General features: G+C 41.4%; 1 protein-coding gene across 1 annotated transcript; it reads right to left on the bottom strand.

Annotated features, from left to right (window-relative positions):
- Positions 1-37: 37 nt before the first annotated feature.
- Positions 38-14,608, bottom strand: Selenot (selenoprotein T). Its single transcript, XM_031373904.1, has 6 exons — positions 14,386-14,608; positions 5,617-5,727; positions 4,684-4,810; positions 2,659-2,746; positions 841-994; positions 38-456 (listed from the first exon to the last, which is right to left on the bottom strand). Exons 1-5 carry the CDS (start codon positions 14,520-14,522, stop codon positions 870-872), a joined length of 588 nt encoding a protein of 195 aa, XP_031229764.1. The 5' UTR covers positions 14,523-14,608; the 3' UTR covers positions 38-456; positions 841-869.
- Between the last annotated feature and the right edge of the window lie 3,195 nt (positions 14,609-17,803).

The raw sequence follows: 17,803 nt of genomic DNA, 5'->3' as shown, positions 1-17,803 counted from the left end.
CTATGTATTAAACATGGCCAATTAGAGCTATCTAAGAAACTTTTAAAAATTATTTGGGAACTTCAGGTGTTGCCAAGAAAATTGATGTTTAACTATTAAAAAAAAATGAAGATTCATATAAAAACACAACCGACTTAACACACATATTGAAAAAAACTCAAGTTGTAACTCAATTCTGTACTTTCTCAAACATGACCAAGAAAAGAATTACAAGTAGTAATGCTATGTCAAGAAGAAACTCTGAACAGTGGGCTCGGGGAAGCTACACAGTATCACTGCACTACATGTATGTGCAGAATTCAGCATGTGCCAGCATGGAAAACTGTCTTGCACTGAGGTTTTCCAAGAGGTACAACGAGCCTGCCAAGAAACATCTGGTCTGTACTAACAGCTTGCTGTCTTCAGTACAGGCCTTCATAATGTCAGTCACGCTGCTCTTGCAAAATCCCTTAGTGTCTGAAACAGAGAGAAAAAAAAGAATACCATATTTCAGTAGTCACTCATACAAACTCTTGGGAAGCTAACCCACTGATCGGATAAAGAATGCCACTACTAAGCAAAAGCTAACCAAACCTCTTTACATTTACACATTTGCTCATAAATCTTAACTATATTAAAAATGGTATACATGCTTAGGAACTAATTATCTGAAAGCTATGTATCTATCTATAAACTGTAATAAAACACATCAATTCTGACTACTAGGAGGTCAGAGTTTGAAAGACATATTTATCTGTTTCCTTTTAAATAGGAAATTGAACTAGTATATAGCATATCCTAGCACTTGTGGTAAAATTAATGGAAACCAATAAATAGCTACTACATTTTTATACTACTTACAAAAGAGTTTTCAGTGCTGATAGGTAGGGCTATGATCGATGATGTGGGATTGAATCCATATGCACATTGAGTTTCATTTCATTGTCAAGAATTTGAACAAGTTGTTGCATGGATGGAAGATGTCCAGATTCCAGCTTAGACCACACTGGCACATCTATAAAAATAAGCAGCCAAAACCCCCAAGCCCACCCCAAAAACACATTAAAGATGGTTCCACAATAGACATCAACCCCACAAATACTTATTGGGTTTCACACACAATTAGCTATACAACAGTGTACTGCTTCTTCCTCTTAGGGGATTTTTGCTGGAGCAAAAAAACCCAAGAGCATTACAAGTCACCACAAAAGTATGCTTGGGATTAAAACCCAAGTGCTCCAATGTTACAGGAGCACAAATACCAGCCTCTCTTGCTGACTGGTGAGAAAAAGACTTCAGTTAAACTAGATCTATAGAGAAAGACAAGCCACTAAGATAGAACAAAGGTTTGCAAGTTGAAAGGATTGCAGGCCTGAACAGGATGTACAAGGGAGTTTTACAACAGAGACTAGAGAGACATAGAAATTTATATTGGGGTAAAAAAACTGCAACCAACCAAGAAGGAAACATTTTGCCTAAGGAATAGTGTCTGTCACATTCAACTTGCACAGCAACCTGCAGGCAGCCATGGGAACACATTTTAAAATTGGGCATAGTTGTGTTCAAATAAAACTATTAGACAGGCAACAGGATATGAAACACAGGACCATGGCCCCAAATTAGATTTTGCAGGACCTTTGCTCACATTGAATACACTGGCATTATCTTGAAAAAGAACTTGCTTACTGGGTTTAGACACTTAAGGATAACAAGGGATGCTTCATTACGAAGGTCACTGTGCCCAACAATGATGGCACACACCCGTAACCCTAGCACTTAAAAGAAGTGCTAAGAGGATCATGAATTTTACATCAGCCTGGGCCATTTATTACATGACCAGAGAACAAATTTCTGTAAAATTATCCTTGATGAAACTCCAGTGTTTTGTTATAAACACAGAAGTTTGAATTTCAAGTGTTATTTCCATCCATTTAAAAATGGCCAGGCTTGGTAGTGTATGCTCTTAATCCCAGAACTCAGAAGGCAGAGGCAGGATCTCTGTGAGTTCAAAACTAGCCTGGTCTACAAAGCAAGTTCCAAGACACAGAGGAAACCCTGTCTCAAAAAACAAACAACAAAAAAGGTAAAAGTTGTGGTTAAAGGTCTATTCATCAACCTACTTTTCAGAGACCATGTAAGGCCATGTAACATGGACTGGGGAGGGGGAGCAGTGAAGATAGCAGGAGTAGATCTAAACAATGTAGGACAAAGAATTTAGAGCATCTGGTAACCCCTTAGCTGTGGAATGGAGGGTCATCCTAAGTTTCAGTGAACTTAGATAGACAAATGATGAAACAATTAAATGAACAAAAACCCCAAAGGAGAACCAAAGCAGCCCAGGGGACCAAAGGTAGCTAAGAGCTTATTTTGAAGTCAGTTGTTTAAGAGTCCCAGGTAAAGCAGTCAAAACAGGTGTAGAATATACTACTGCTATGCATTCAAGAATCAAACAGCTTTTACTTTAAATCCATGGAATATAGAATATTAGCCAGAGAATTAGCACACATGGGAGCCAACTAATCCAGGAATCCTAAAACCTCAAGTAACAGTAAAGAATCTTTAATTTCTACCATGTAAATTCTTTTACATGAATATCAAAGAATTTTCTCATGCAGAATAAAAGCCCACTGTTGTTAAGCATGTAAAACTCATCACAAATGCACACTACTCAGAACTTACCATTTAAAGTTATCTCAAATGCACCTGTTGACATACACTGGTTCTCAATCATGTTGCTCAAGAAGAAAACCATCATACATGCATAAACCTAGAAGTCAAATAGCACAATACAAATTCATTTGTTTTGATATACAGTTTCAACCTTAATAGTACTTTAAGATACTTCAAAGTGTCCATATAAAAAGCTATCTCACAAGTTTAGATACCATCTACACATCAAGAAAAATTCACAGCTCTTTACATGTGAAAGAACACACACACAGCATTCACATTATATACAGATTTTCCAAAACATCTCAATAACTGAAGTAAAAAATGCCAAATCAATGGTTCGCTTTACCAACTTTACATGTAAAACATCTGCACACATGCACGAGAGAGTAGTGATGCAATCGCCAACAACTCTTGTCTATTACACACAACCTACTTGAGGTTTTTTAAAAATCATTTAAAAACCATCTGTAAGTTTAGAGTGCCCCAGCACACAGAAGTACATGCATTCGTCTTTCAAAGGCAAAAACTACCCTTTTCAAAAAGAGAGCAGAGGCATTGTGCTTTAATTTAGTGAACTTACTGGACTAAAAGTTGGATATGGTTAAGATGTAAAAAGAAAAGTCTGCAAGAGAAAGGACTTGCCTGCCTATTCTTCTGACCCAGGTGGCAGTTAATCCCACAGCTTTTTATAGGAACACAGAGGTATTGTCATAAAATCTCCATCTTTAATTCTCTTGGCTCTTCCATGGCCAACCAGGAATAACAAGTATCCCTTCAGAAGCCAATGCAATAAGCACAACGTGCTATAGACACACAAGTAAGCACAGCCAGAATGCTAGTAAGCACTCAGCTGCAAACCCACATCTGGCTAAAAAAGTAGGGGAAAGACACTTCTCCTAGAGGCACCTAAGGATGCTTATGTTAACAATGCCTGTAAGAACCATTCCTGTAAGAACCATATAGGAATCTGTTAAAGATATTGAGAACCTCGCTTTATAAGGGAAGCAGCTATAAAATACACCCATTTCCAATGATGGTAAATGACTCAGAGGAAAAAGATTTTAAGTAAAAAGATAAGACCAATGGGCAGTATAGGCTGTAGCCATGCAGGCAGTAAGCCTGCCCACCTGGTTGAATAACTAAGAAAAGCCAACAGTGAGAAAGGTGTAACTTCTTTTTCTTCTCTCTCTATCCTATGCATGCCCTCCTTGACACTTTGGACTTCCCACCAACACTTTGGGCTTTCTTACTCTTTCTCTAAAGCTTCCCTCCCTACCATAAATATGGCTGCTGACCTCTTGGTCATGGGTCTGGCCTCCACACCAGCTTAAATGACATGACTTTGCTTCGCTCCTCCAGCCAGCTGCTCAGCCTTTACAGCTTGTTTCTCTATTGAACACTAACTGTACCCATGCTTTAAAGGGGGCTGTGGGGGTGATCTAAAACTGTATGCTACAAAATTCTACACATGAAAAAAAATAGTACACGATCCCCAACTGTATTCATATTGATTCTTTGCAGCAAATGTGTCAAACAGCCCTCCATGAACAGAAAAGGATAAATCCTAAGAGTTTCGATAACAAATTAATGGAAGCACATACCCATTAATACTACATTACTTGATACAAAAGGCTGCATTACATAGAAATGCTCTGCTAGATATGATCTGATCTAAGTTATAATTAAAATCTGGTAATCTAGGTGTGTGCCTAGGTTTTACTACAGAAACCAAAAGGATTATGATGAATGCCTTACAAAGTATTCAGTATTCACTATGCAAATTGAAGCCAAGGGCAGTTAAGGGCTTCTCCAGAGGCAGAAAATGGTGCAAGTTAAAACAAGCATATCACTAACAGTGTCAATCACTAACAGTGACAAAATAATTACAACCACACGTGCACACACACGCACGCACACACACACACACTCTCCTACTCACATACACTCACTCTCCCAAGCGCTCCCCCCCACATACACACACAGAGTCAGTCACTACAACCCTAAAGGCCCACAGCTACCAAAGTCACATACCTTATTTTCTTGGCCCCACTGCCAGATGCTAGGAGCTTGCATGCCGAAAAAAGCAAAAGGATCTTTGCCAACAATTATTAAGCCTATTAATACTAGTTTGAAGACTGACAGGAAAGATGCTATGTGTCTATCAAAAGAAGAGAAACAAATTAGTCAGGAACTACAACTTATCTATTTTGAAATGTAATAAAGGTTATGAAAAGACATTTTCTGCACATAAAATCTAAGTTATTAATTATATTAAATATAAGTATCTCTGATTTTCTAGGAAATGTGGGAGGCTTGGGGTATGGTTCAGTGGTAAGATGCACGCTCAGATTAACAGCTTGGGTTCAATCTTAGCCTAATTTCCCAACATAAATTACATTAAGAAATATATCTTTAGGGGGTCTGTAGAGATATCTTTAGGGGGGCTGTAGAGATGGCGCAACGGTTAAGAACACTGGTTGCTCTTCCAGAGGTCCTGAGTTCAATTCCCATCAACCACATGGTGGCTCACAACCATCTGCAATGGGGTCCAATGCCCTCTTCTGGTGTGTCTGAAGACAGTGACAGTGTACACATATACATTAAATAAATACATCTTTCCAAAATGAAAAAAGAAATATATCTTTAAAAGTCTTCATCTCATGTGTTAGTTACAAAGTAGTATTCTCTGTATATTATTATAAGCAAATAAGAAATTACAAGAGCTCTTACCCTCTTGGCTCTCGCCTCTCTGTTGCCTCTCGCCCCCTCTCTCCCCCTCTTTCCACGTGGTCATGGCTGGCCTCCACTTATCCACTTTCTTCTCTCTGTCTTTCTCTGCCTCTACTATTCTCTTAACTCCCCTCCCCATGTCCTAAATAAACTCTATTCAAGCAAAAGTGACTGAACCTATTTACAAAGCTTGTAAGTTCAAAGACTATATTCAAATTTCTGAAATTCACTCACCTATAAATTGGCTGAGGGAGATAATTCTCTCCTTCAATGCGGATGTCTGGATACCGCTGGCTAATAACCCGCATGTACTCCTCAAACACCCGCCTGTACCCTCAGGATACACTGCCAAGAAATAAAATGTTTCCATTAGGTGTTCTGAATATATCTAGGCTTAAAGTCAAGTAAAATCTAAGAATTATTATCAGATTAAATTTTTTTCTCAGAATTCTTTAAAATTAATGACTGAATTCAGACAACAGATACGGGGCAGGTTTTGTCGCCCCCACCCCACCCCATTTTATAACCAAAAAGTCCGAGAAGGCCTCTCTCACAGTTTTCTGTTTCACATCTGTATGTCCCTAATAGAATGTAAATATTTTTCTCTTCTCAATCCCATTGAAAGCTTTTTACTGTACGTCCTCCAAAGACTCTGGTATTAAATATTACTTAATAGAAAGTAACTTTAAAAAGAAATCCACATTCATTTCTAGAAAAACATGCATTTCTGGAATATGAGCAATGATGGATTGCCTGTAAGTAGGACCTAACCTTCTGCCATGTGGGCTACAAAAATAGGAACAGAAGGGACAAAAGAAAATGGTGAAGAGAAATCTGATTTTTTTTTCCTAACTGAGATTTTGCTCCCTCCCTAGCTATTCTTCCCTTCCCCCAACCCATCCCTCCCTTTCCTTCCTTTTTTCCTCCCCAGGTGCTAGGGGCAAACCTAGAGCCTTCCCTGTGATAGGAAAGCACTCCACTGAGCTACACCCTTAGCCTGCCCAAGTTTTACCCTTTAATTTGGAGGCACTGAGACAGAGGGACTTGTAGCAGGTTTTAGTTTAGTGTAAGTAGGTATGCAGCTACAATTAGCGATATAGTATAGAAGAGAGAAGTAAAGTAGTTGGTGCCCAGTCAGGTGACTAACTGTAGAGCTGGAAAAGCACGGTCTTTTGAGAGAGCATAGTCAAGAGACGTTTCTAGACTTCCTAAATCTAAACTTTCTAACTTCCTAAGTTTCCATAGGTTTCCAGTTAGTTTCGCAGTGTGTATGAATTCTCCCCCAAATACACTGACTCTGAAACCTAGACCCATCTGTTACTGTTCAACGCTGCTCCCAGAGCCTATTGCATACTGATAACATGAGCACTGACATAGGTTCAATTCATTTAAAGGACTGTGAATTTGACAATCAGATTTTTTTTTCGTTTTTTTTTTTTCAATACAGGGTTTCTCTGTGTATAGCCCTGGCTGACCTGGAACTCACTCTGTAGACCAGGCTGGCCTCAAACTCAGAAATCCGCCTGCCTCTGCCTCCCAAGTGCTGGGATTAAAGGCGTGCACCACCACTGCCCGGACAATCAGTTTTAACATGTTTTTCAGATAGAAGTATTTAGTCTACAGAGATAACTGTAAAATGTTAGATAGAGAAACTTTTCAAGTCTGCTTACTCTCCAATGAAATCTTCCTAATCCTAAATTTACACTTTTCCTAAAACACTCTACAACGAATGCTCCATTTCTTGTCACATTTCATCTGTTTTCAAGTAAGAAGCCTTTGATTTGTTTAACTCTGTTCCTAAATCAACTATATCACACACAAATACAAAACGTTTCTCATAAAAACTCATGCTAGAGCCGGGCAGTGGAGCCATCTCAGTCACACAGCTCAGAGAGACTCTCTAGCAGGGCAGTCAGCTGTCCCTGACATCACACTGATGTCACATGCTTGCTTGAGTGTTAGCAGTCTTGCTTATACCAATTATTACATTAGCTCCCATGACTTTTTGAATTAGCTTATTTCCAAAGAGTAATAAATTCAGAACCTGAACTGGATCAAAAAATCAATCTGGTCAAGATGATTCAGCAGAGGTGAATTGCTGTCAAGCCTGAGCCACATGACACAGATGCCTGTGCAAGAGCAAACATTTGAATGTGTGCACACGCATGCAGGCAGGCAGGCATGTACACACACACACTCTAATTTAAACTTCTTAAAATTAAGCTAAAAGCACACTGGGGTAAACGCAGACTGTAAAAATTGCCTTATAACCACAGACAAGACAAGAAGACAGATACAAGTACAGCCACCACTTTCAAATCTTATTATTTCTCTTTTGACTTCCCACAAACCTGATCAAAGAAGCGGGCTCTAAAACAAAGCAAGCCTGTGGGGTTTTGCCGTCCCTGCTTTAGCCTTGAGCAGACTCAGTAAGGGTGGGCTGACTTGTTCGTGGTCATAAGAGACTAATACACTGCAGAGCATGATTGGAGACCAACTTATGCCAGCCCATCAACAAACATATCTGATCCCACTGTCCAATTTCCTCAAAGGTCAATGAAGCCAAGGATTTCCCAAAAGGACAGATATACATAGCAAATGTTATGGGCCAGTGTGATGGCTTAGCAGGTAAAAAGTACTTCCCACAAAAGCCTGATGACCTGTGTTCAATCCCTACAACCCATGCTGAAGGATAACCAACTCTCTCAAGTTGTTCTTTTGACCTCCACACATACATTGTAGCTCCATGAGTGAAGTCAGGAAATATGCTCTCCAATTATCAACAGTGCAAGTCCATCAACTTCCTTTGACACAGCATTCATGGTCTAATTACAATACCTGTACTATCCAACTCTCTCTGCATTTTCAAGATAACTATGTAAAAGTGACACAGAGTATGTACAAAAATGATTATACCTATTACTAGAAAAATATCAACAGTACTTTAAATGAGTATAGTTCTTAAGTCTCCTGAAGGCCTTAACAATCTAATTTGAGAGAGACAAACACACAGCAATCTCAGGAGAACAATTATAAGGTAACACACAAGCAAGCCCATGATGCAGCACATAAATCAAACACGTGTTAAAGTGAAAATATAACTGTAATCTCACGGTTATGTGTAACTTTCTACCACTCTTTTCTCATGACATAAACTATCTATCTGGCTTCTATCCTTTTTTCGAAAATCATCTCTATCCTTGCCTCTTTATCAGCAAAATTGGCAATAATAAACATGGATAATAATGTTCACGTACTGAACATTATTAGGCTGATCTGAGCAGTTAAGTCACAACATGAAGGTAACTCCACACAGAATATACAACCACCTTCCACATGAACTGGTCAAAGAGAAAGAGACCTACACATAAGGAAGAGCCTGTCTGTGAGCAGCAGATGCTAAGTTTAACAGTTCTGTGGCATCTGAAAGCAAAATGCTGTGGTGTCAGGCCACAGAACAATGGCAAACTACCCAGACTTTGTTTTCATCCTTACAACAACTACTACAGGAATCTAACTTCAGGTACTCCCCGCTTCTCATTTTCTTCTACCAGTCAAGATTACCTACATTAAACTACTACTATGCTGGGAAAACACTGGTATAGAATAGTTCCGCAATCTTTTTCCCTTTGGAGTCAAGGTCTTACAGTGTTGCCATCACACTGGGATGGTAGGTATGTGCCATCACTGCTAGCCTGAAAATGTTTAAAACAGTTTTTGGTACATAGCTTCTATCAAATTCTAATTAAAAGTCTGAAACCACAGATATTCACATCAATGAAGCACACTCAACACTAACAATGACTATGATTAATGGAAGATCGGGAAGAAAAAAAAATGTGAGAAAAACAGAAAGACCAAAATTAAGAAAAATGACCTAAAGTTTGCTTCTGGAAAACTCCTACTTGAAACTCCCCGAGCTAAGACTCAAGAGAGACTGGACAGCTATCTTCACCCTGCACAGTGCCCCACTCCAGGACTCTATAGCCCAGCAGGGGGGCGTTTCCTAGAGATTTATTTATTTATGTACCAGTGTTCTGTCTGTATGCAAGAAGAGGACATCAGATGCCACTACAGATGGCTAGGAGCCACCATGTGGTAGCTGAGAACTGAACTCAGGACCACTGGAAGAGCAGCCGGTGCTCTTAACCAGTCATGTCTGCAGCCCAAGATGTCCAAAAAGAAACACTGGTGGGAGTTAAGCAGTATAGGTACATCTAAGTATGGAGGGGAACAGGAAAAATAGATCTGGTACATTCCGGTGAAATCTGGAGGCTTGGCTCAGAGGCTTGGAGGTCAAGAACACAGCATATCCCACATGGAAGCACTTCTGAGCTAAGCAGAGGCCAGCTAGAGCCCACCAGACTGGAACCATCATCTACATTCCAGCAAAGGGTTAGAGGAAGGATCAGGGAGGATACAAGTCTTTGAAGTCCCCAGGGGAATTCGGTGGCAGTGCTTGCCTGGATCTAATACAAAATGACACAGCATTTGCACACCCTACCTACACCTTCATGTACACATGGAAGTAGAATACTTTAATACTCAACACAATGAAATAGTTAGCTGTGCATTCCACTGTTTGGAGAATGCTGATACAGTGCAATACCACCACCCCTGCCGCCCCACCATCTGCTGCCACCTTGAAGATATCTTCAGAGATTGGCTAAATCCATAGATGTGGATCTCATAGATACAGAAGGCCAACTATAATTCAACACTTCAAGCTGCTAAATTACCTACCTCATAAAGATCCCTGTAACCTCTTTGTATATCCACTGCTATGTTCTGTTCCAAGTTTTATCACCTCTCAGTTGGACAACTCTAAAAAGCCCCTTCCCTTATAAATATATCCCCTTCCATTCTTGTCTCTGGAATACCTTTTCTACAATAAAATCAGCAGGCTTTTCTGATGCTAGTTGAAACCTCAAGGTTTCTACTCCTTTAAAGCCATTAATAGCTTTGGGCTTCTCATGCAAAGTATAGTTTCCTACAGTAAGGCCACTGTCTGTAAAGACCTATGGAAACGAATCTCATTATTAGAACTCTGATCAAGGGCAGAGGAAATGACTCAGTTTTGAAAACGCTTGCTAAGCAAATAAAAGGACCTGAGTTCAATCCTTTAGCACTAACAACAAAAAAGACAGGAATGATGGTGTTGTGCCAGGTCTCAAGTTTGAGTCCTTGTCTCATAAACAAGATGGGGCTCCTGAAGAACAGAAGAAAAGTGACAAGCTCTCCTCCCTTCCTTCCTCTGCTCCCCACCTACCTGCTTCCCCTCCCCCCAGGTCCAAGTTCATTTCTTTAAAGAAGCCTTCTTGATCCCAGACTCAGACTCTCTTATCATTAAAACTTTCCCTTATAGCACTTAACAGAATTATAATTTTATGTGCTAGTTTGGTTTTGCCTAGAAAAACCACAAGAGCACAGAATTTAATTCTGTGCAACACATAAATATTAGAGTAGGCTCAGAAATATTAAAGCATGCAAATATATCAAGTGTCAATTAACCAATATGATCCACAATGTCTCCGCTTCAGCATTTTGCTAATCTTGATCAGTATCAATCAGTTTTGGATTTATAGAAATCAATTTTAGTCTTTAAAAAGATTTTAAATTATGTGTATTTGTGGGGTGGGGGGTGGGGTCAGAGACATCAGATATCACTGGAGGTGGAGTAACTGGAAGTTATAAACTGCCTGACATGGGCACCTGGGCAGCAGCAAGCTCTCAACTGCTGAGCAACAAGAACATTGTCAATTTCTTTCTACTCTACTATGAAAGCAAAGGCTGAGACAGCATACATTTAAATAAAAATTATTTTTTAAAGACTTATTTATTTTTTTATGTATATGAGTACACTGTAGCTGTCTTCAGGCACACAGAAGAGGGCATCAGATCCCATTACAGATGGTTGTAAGTCACCATGTGGTTGCTGGGAATTGAACTCAGGACCTCTGGAAGAGCAGTCAGTGCTCTCAACCGCTGAGCCATCTCTCCAGCCAAAATTCTATTTTCGTAATGCTAGCTTCAGTTATCTCAGAAAAATTGCAAGCAGGAACTAGCTACCCTAGAATTATAGCCATAATTAAATTGCTAATTTGAAAATTCAGCATATTTTAATGTCCTGAGGGGTTAACTTCATATAATCTACTGTTCTCAGTAATTCAATTGTCTAATGCTCACGGGGGTATTAACTGTAAGAGTAATAGTAACCTCCTTAAACTGCAGCAAACGCAGATCTGAGTAGAATGTTAAATCATGGGTTGTTAGAAAGAATAAAGACCCACTGTGCCTATGGGCAGCTCCCAGAATACACTACTGACCATATAAAAGTCAGAGGAAGGAAAGTGAAATTTGACTTTAGGCCAAGGTCTGATCAGAGAACTTACTTTTTAACATTCAGTATTTAAACATCATAGTACTCAGTATGAAATCAGTAACACCAAAAGAATCTAATTTTACTGCTCAATCAACTAACACAATAAATCTAGGGCTAAGATACAAAAAACAAAACGGTGCCACTTTTTGGAAGTTTCCTAGTGGCCCTGTCTCGTGCACTGTGAAATCTTTAGCTACTGTGTTGGTTTGTATATGCTCTGCCCAGGGAGTGGCACTATTAGGTGTGGCCCTGTTGGAGTAGGTGTGTCCCTGTGGGTGTGGGCTTTAAGATCCTCATCCTAGATAACTGGAATTCAGTATTCCACTAGCAGCCTTCAGATGAAGATGCAGAACTCTCAGCTCCTCCTGCACCATGCCTGCCTGGATGCTGCCATGTTCCTGCCTTGATGATAATGGACTGAAGTCCTTGTAAGAGTTGCCTTGCCTTGGTCATGGTGTCTGTTCACAGCAGTAAAACCCTAACTGAGACAGTCACTGACACAGCAAATACTGAATGAACAGTTGTTGGAAAGGCACGAGAACACAGAACGTGATCATAAGCTTCATCTCTTTCACACTCAATTCCATTATGCACTGTGTTGCTATTTTGTTCTATTAGCAACTGCAAAAGTGCTAACACACCAAAAGGTAGGTATGCTGAGCTATGACAAATATTATTTAAGAAAAAGTACTTACAATAGATATAAAACTCACTGAAATGAACTTTAGAACTGTTAAGCTGATTAAAAAAAACCTGAGTTTTACGGCACTGAAATTTCAAGTTTGTTTTTTTCTTATGTGTTTATGTTCAACTACATTAGTTTCTTCTCCCCTCCCAAACTTTCAAGTCAAAACCAGAAGCCTAATATTCATTTTACTATGAAGATTAATCTCTAGGGAATAACAAGCTAAATTTAACAACTTGGTGTGGCATTGTAATAAAGGTACATCTGGTGTGTGTGCGTATATATGTATATATACAGAATATATATATTCTGAAACATCAAAGGGCTTAGGATGATGGTAAAACAAACATTTGACATTTTAAACAAATCTGTACCTAAAGTACAAAGAAAAACCAAACATCAAAAGTTCAACTACAGGAATTAAGGGGTTTTTTTGTTTTGTTTTGTTTGTTTTTCGAGACAGGGTTTCTCTGTGTAGCCCTGGCTGTCCTGGAACTCACTCTGTAGACCAGGCTGGCCTCGAACTCAGAAATCTGCCTGCCTCTGCCTCCCAAGTGCTGGGATTAAAGGTGTGCACCATCACCACCCTGCACAATTAAGGTTTTTTTAAAAGCTTAGTATTAATGACTACTTGCTATTTTTGTTTTGGGTTTTGTCATGTTTTTTGAGACAAAAGACTGAGGTAACTCAGGTTAGCTTTGACTAAGGTAGTTAGAGATAATCTTGAATATTTGATCCTTTTGACTCCACTGAGATTTCAGGTGTCACCTTAAGAAAAATGCACATAGTAAAACTATAACAAGGGAGTCCAAATACTGCATCACAGAGATTTGGAAATTCGACCTGAGTTCAATCCCTCACATGATGGAAGAAAAAAGTCTAGATAAATCCCAACCAGCACATTTAACTATGTATGTCAGCTGGTAAAATAGCTACCAATTTCTTAAAAAAAAAAGGAAGAAAGAAAGTATGAGGAGCTGCGGGTGTTGGTCAGTGGAACACCAGCGATCTGTGATGTAATAAATATCAGGCATATAGTGGTAAAGGTCCCAGTGAGTTGTTTGTAACCAGAAAGAAGTCACCAATTTTCACTCCAAAAATAACGTCTCACCGTCTTATTTTCTGATTCAATGGTTTAAATATCACAAGTTTGATTTTTTTATTTCAAATTTCTTGCTTCGTCTTCAGTGATTAAGCAAAATGATTAAGTAAAAATCGAAACAAGACTGGTACACATTTTAAAAAGGCATTAAATGATTTCTGCCCAATAACCAAACTGAAAAGTATCCAGATTCTGAGAATTATTACTCTGACATCCCATCCTGAGAAAACATTTTCTCCAGCCTTTTTTTTTTTCAATCGGAGCTTTTCAAAGCCTTCCTAAACCCCTGCTGCCTTAGTAAAATGGATCCCTGTCCTGCTTTTAATGTTCAACAAATCAACAGCAAAGTCCATTACTAACCGACGTCGAAAATTAACAGGCTCCCTTCCTTGTTCTATGAATGAACGAGATCTTTAAAGGGGGGAAGCTGCCAGGGAGCCGTGCGGGTGCCGCGGAGACCGAGCCTCCGGAGCTGCGGTTTCTAGGAGCGGTGGACTCCATCTCGCGTCCTCGCAGCGCGGCCGCCCGGCCCGGCCCGGCCCGGCCCAGCCACCGGCGCACAGCGACGCCAAGCCGCGGAGCCCCGCCGCCCTCGCAAGCGGCCGCCTCGGAAAGACCGGCCGCCCCACCACAACACCCCAGAGAGAGCCGAGGGCCGGGGACAGCGCCCCGAAGGAAGCGGAGGCCCGCCGAAGCGCCCCGACCCGAGACCGCCCGTGCGTAAGGCGCCGCGCTCTCCAGCCAGACAAGCAGCAGCCAGCTAGGCCGCGAAGCCGGGGCCTCGGATAGCGCACAGCCCGTGCAGGGCGGCCGGGGGTCGACGCGCGTACTCACCAAATCTGGAACTTGAGCAGCGGCCCCGTGGCGTACTGCATCTTTAATCTCTTGCTGGGCACGCCGCCCAGGTTGGCAGAGGCCTCGCTGCGGACCACCGCCGACGCCGCCACCAGCAGAAGCAGCAAGAGCCTCATCTTAATGGAGACAGCCGCTCCGGCCGCCTTCAGAGCGAGACTGCAGCCCAAAACCTAGCCGCGAACTGCTCCCCACTGCGCAGGCGCGCTCCGCCAAGGTCGGAGAGTGAGGCCGGAATGCGCATGCGCAGGGAGTGCCTACGTCCATTCTGGGAAGGAGAGCTGACCTGTTTCTCCACTTGATTCACCACCATCTTAGATGTGACCATACACTACTGACAGGGTACCGGGGAGAAAGGGAGGATTTTTGCTGCTGAGATATAAAAGGGGTCCGTAATTGTTACTCTTGGCAAGTATGAATTCTACATCCCTTTTTTGTTCTTAAAGACATTCTCTTATAGTCCAGATTGAAGCCTTGAATACCTTATTCTCCTGCCTCCAAATTTTAGGATTACAGGCCTGCTTCTTATCAGCATCATCACATAGGTTGATCAATTATTTATACATGCTACACATGAACTGTACTACTGAGCTACATTCCCTAGCTCTTTTATATCCAAGGGAACGCCCAAATTATTTAATGACTTTTTTTGTTTGTTTGTTTTTCGAGACAGGGTTTCTCTGTATAGCCCTGGCTGTCCTGGAACTCACTCTGTAGACCAGGCTGGCCTCGAACTCAGAAATCTGCCTGCCTTTGCCTCCCAAGTGCTGGGATTAAAGGCGTGTGCCACCACCGCTCGGCTTTAATGGCATTTCTTTACTCTTAAAATATTTATCTGTGCGGGGCGGTGGTGGCACACGCCTTTAATCCCAGCACTTGGGAGGCAGAGGCAGGCGGATTTCTGAGTTCGAGGCCAGCCTGGTCTACAGAGGGAGTTCCAGGACAGCCCAGAAGTACACAGAGAAACCCTGCCTCAAAAAACTGAAAAAAGGAAAAAAAAAATTTATCTGTACTAAAATAATATTTAAAACAATTTTTATGTTTCCCACAAGATGTTTACACCTGCTCCGGATTACAGCTCGATCATCACAGATAGTTGGTCTCATTTTGGGGTGATGATGGCAGTTTGTCCTACAAGATTCCTGTCCCTTATCATACAGATGTTTATGACTTAGTCTTGTCGATCCTGGGATCCAAGGTGTATGCAAGTTAGGACCATTTCTGGAGGCTTTCATGGGCCTTTGTAGGAGGACACCTCAGATAAAATCGTACTGTGGCCGGGCAACGGTGGCACATGCCTTTAATCCCAGCATTTGGGAGGCAGAGGCAGGCTGATTTTTGAGTTCGAGGCCAGCCTGGTCTACAGAGTGAGGTCTAGGACAGCCGGGGCTATACAGAGAAACCCTGTCTCAAAAAAACTAAAATAAATAAATAAATAAAAAATAAAAAAATATATATTCTCAACTATTTGAAATAAGGATGGGCTAGGGGACACAAAAGCGTCCTCAGGAATCCATCCCCTTGGCTCCTAGTTTTTCTTTGATTTTATTGACCTCAGGAATCTCCTTGGCTCTTAGTTTTTCTCCGATTTTATTGATTTGGGTTTGGATGGTTTAATTTTTCTTCAGACAGGTTCTTAGTATGAGATACAAGTTGTTCTGGATCTCTCTACTTAGCCCAGGCTGTCCCCAAACTTGAGACAGTCCTGCTTCTGCCTCCCAAACAGGTAATGGGGCTATAGGTGTGTGCTTCAGTGTCCAGCTTTTTATTTTTTTTCCCCGGTTGAGATGGGATCTGGTACAACCTAGGCTGGTTTCAGGCTAGCTAGGGAGCATAGCCTTGAACTGCTGGTCTTCTTGACTTCTGTTCCCAGTTCTGAGATTAGGTGTGCACCATAAGATTAAGGAGAAGAAAGGTTAGACAAGGAAGTATGCTAAATAGTCAGTGAGCTCCAGGATTCATCTGTCTTTCTTTTTCCATAGCTGGTGTTATCTAAAATAATCACACCTGGGCTGGAGAGATTGCTCAGTGGTTAAGTGGACCACTGTCCTTCCAGAGGACCTGGCTTCCATTCCCAGCACTCAGGTGGTGGCTAACAATTGTCTGTTCCAGGGGATCTGACTTCCTCTTCAGGCACAATCATACAAGCAAGCAAAACACACATACACTTAAAATAAAAATAAATAAATCTCTAATAAAAATAAAATTAATCATATCCAGCTTTTTTTGTTTTGTTTTATTTTTCTGGGTTGTTTTTTTATTTTATTTTATTTTTTTGGTTTTGGTTTTTTAATTAGAGCTCTGGGTGTTCTGGAACAAAGTGTGTGAGCCAGACTGGCCATGAATTCACAGAGATTCACCTGTCTCTTCCTCCTAAATGCATGATTATAGGCATATCCACTAAGCCTGGCTTTAAATTTTTTATACCCATTGTGACAGAACCTTCCCCTTATGAATAAAGACTTCCAGGGACCAATCACTAGGAGAGGAGTAGGCAGGATTTCCAGGTCAGGGAGAGGAAGAAGGGAGGTGAGAGAGATGGGCTTTTTGGATGGGGACAATATGTAGCTAACAAGTGGTCCCCGGTTTAGATGGTGAATCCTGGTGGATTTGCCACCAGAGGATTTATATTTAATATGGTTTACAAGATGAGGATGCTAGTTGTTGCGCCCAGCGATTCGGTTACCTGTTGATTCTGAACTAAGTTTGTGTGATGTTTTCTTTCACTTCGTGACTCAACTGGGTTCCAGAGACAAAGGTATGGTGGCAGGGTGCCCCAGCCAGCAAGGGAAATTTGGAAGTGTGGGGCTGGCATGGCAGCGACCTGCTGATGGGAATTTAGCGAGCTGGGTGGAAAGATTTCTAGAGCTCCGGGTCAGAGTCTCCATAAGATGAGAACAGACTGGTGCCTTGCCAGTGATAGCATGGATTGTTAACCGATTTATGGTGTGTGTTTCTTTGTGTGTGTGTGTGTGTGTGTGTGTGTGTGTGTGTACACTCATGTGCACTGGGCAAGTGTGGAGGTCAGACAGCAAACCTGTTGGGATTGGTTCTCTCCTTCCACCTTATTGTGAGATTCCCAGAGATACCCCCACACTCAAATCCCAGGAGCGACGACCCCACACACCACCAAGACACAGACTTGATGCAATCTGCAAGAAGCTTTTTATTCCAGCTAGCTGGGGTGAGAATCATATCCCTCACAGAGGTAGAGGAGTCTAGCCTGGAATAAGGTCTTGGGTAGCCTTTTATTTCTGTGCAGTTGCTGAGGCAAAAGGGAAGACTGGGGTAAGGGGAGGGTACAGGGTGGTTTCTGATTGGTGCTGGCTTGTGTTAGGGTCCAGGGGTAGGCTAGCCACCTGGCAATTGTTTGGGGCCAGGATGTTTCTGGGTTCTCAGG

This window comes from Mastomys coucha, unplaced genomic scaffold (assembly GCF_008632895.1).
Source record: "Mastomys coucha isolate ucsf_1 unplaced genomic scaffold, UCSF_Mcou_1 pScaffold16, whole genome shotgun sequence".
Lineage (NCBI taxonomy): Eukaryota > Metazoa > Chordata > Mammalia > Rodentia > Muridae > Mastomys > Mastomys coucha.
This window is presented reverse-complemented; position numbering and strand designations above follow the sequence as displayed.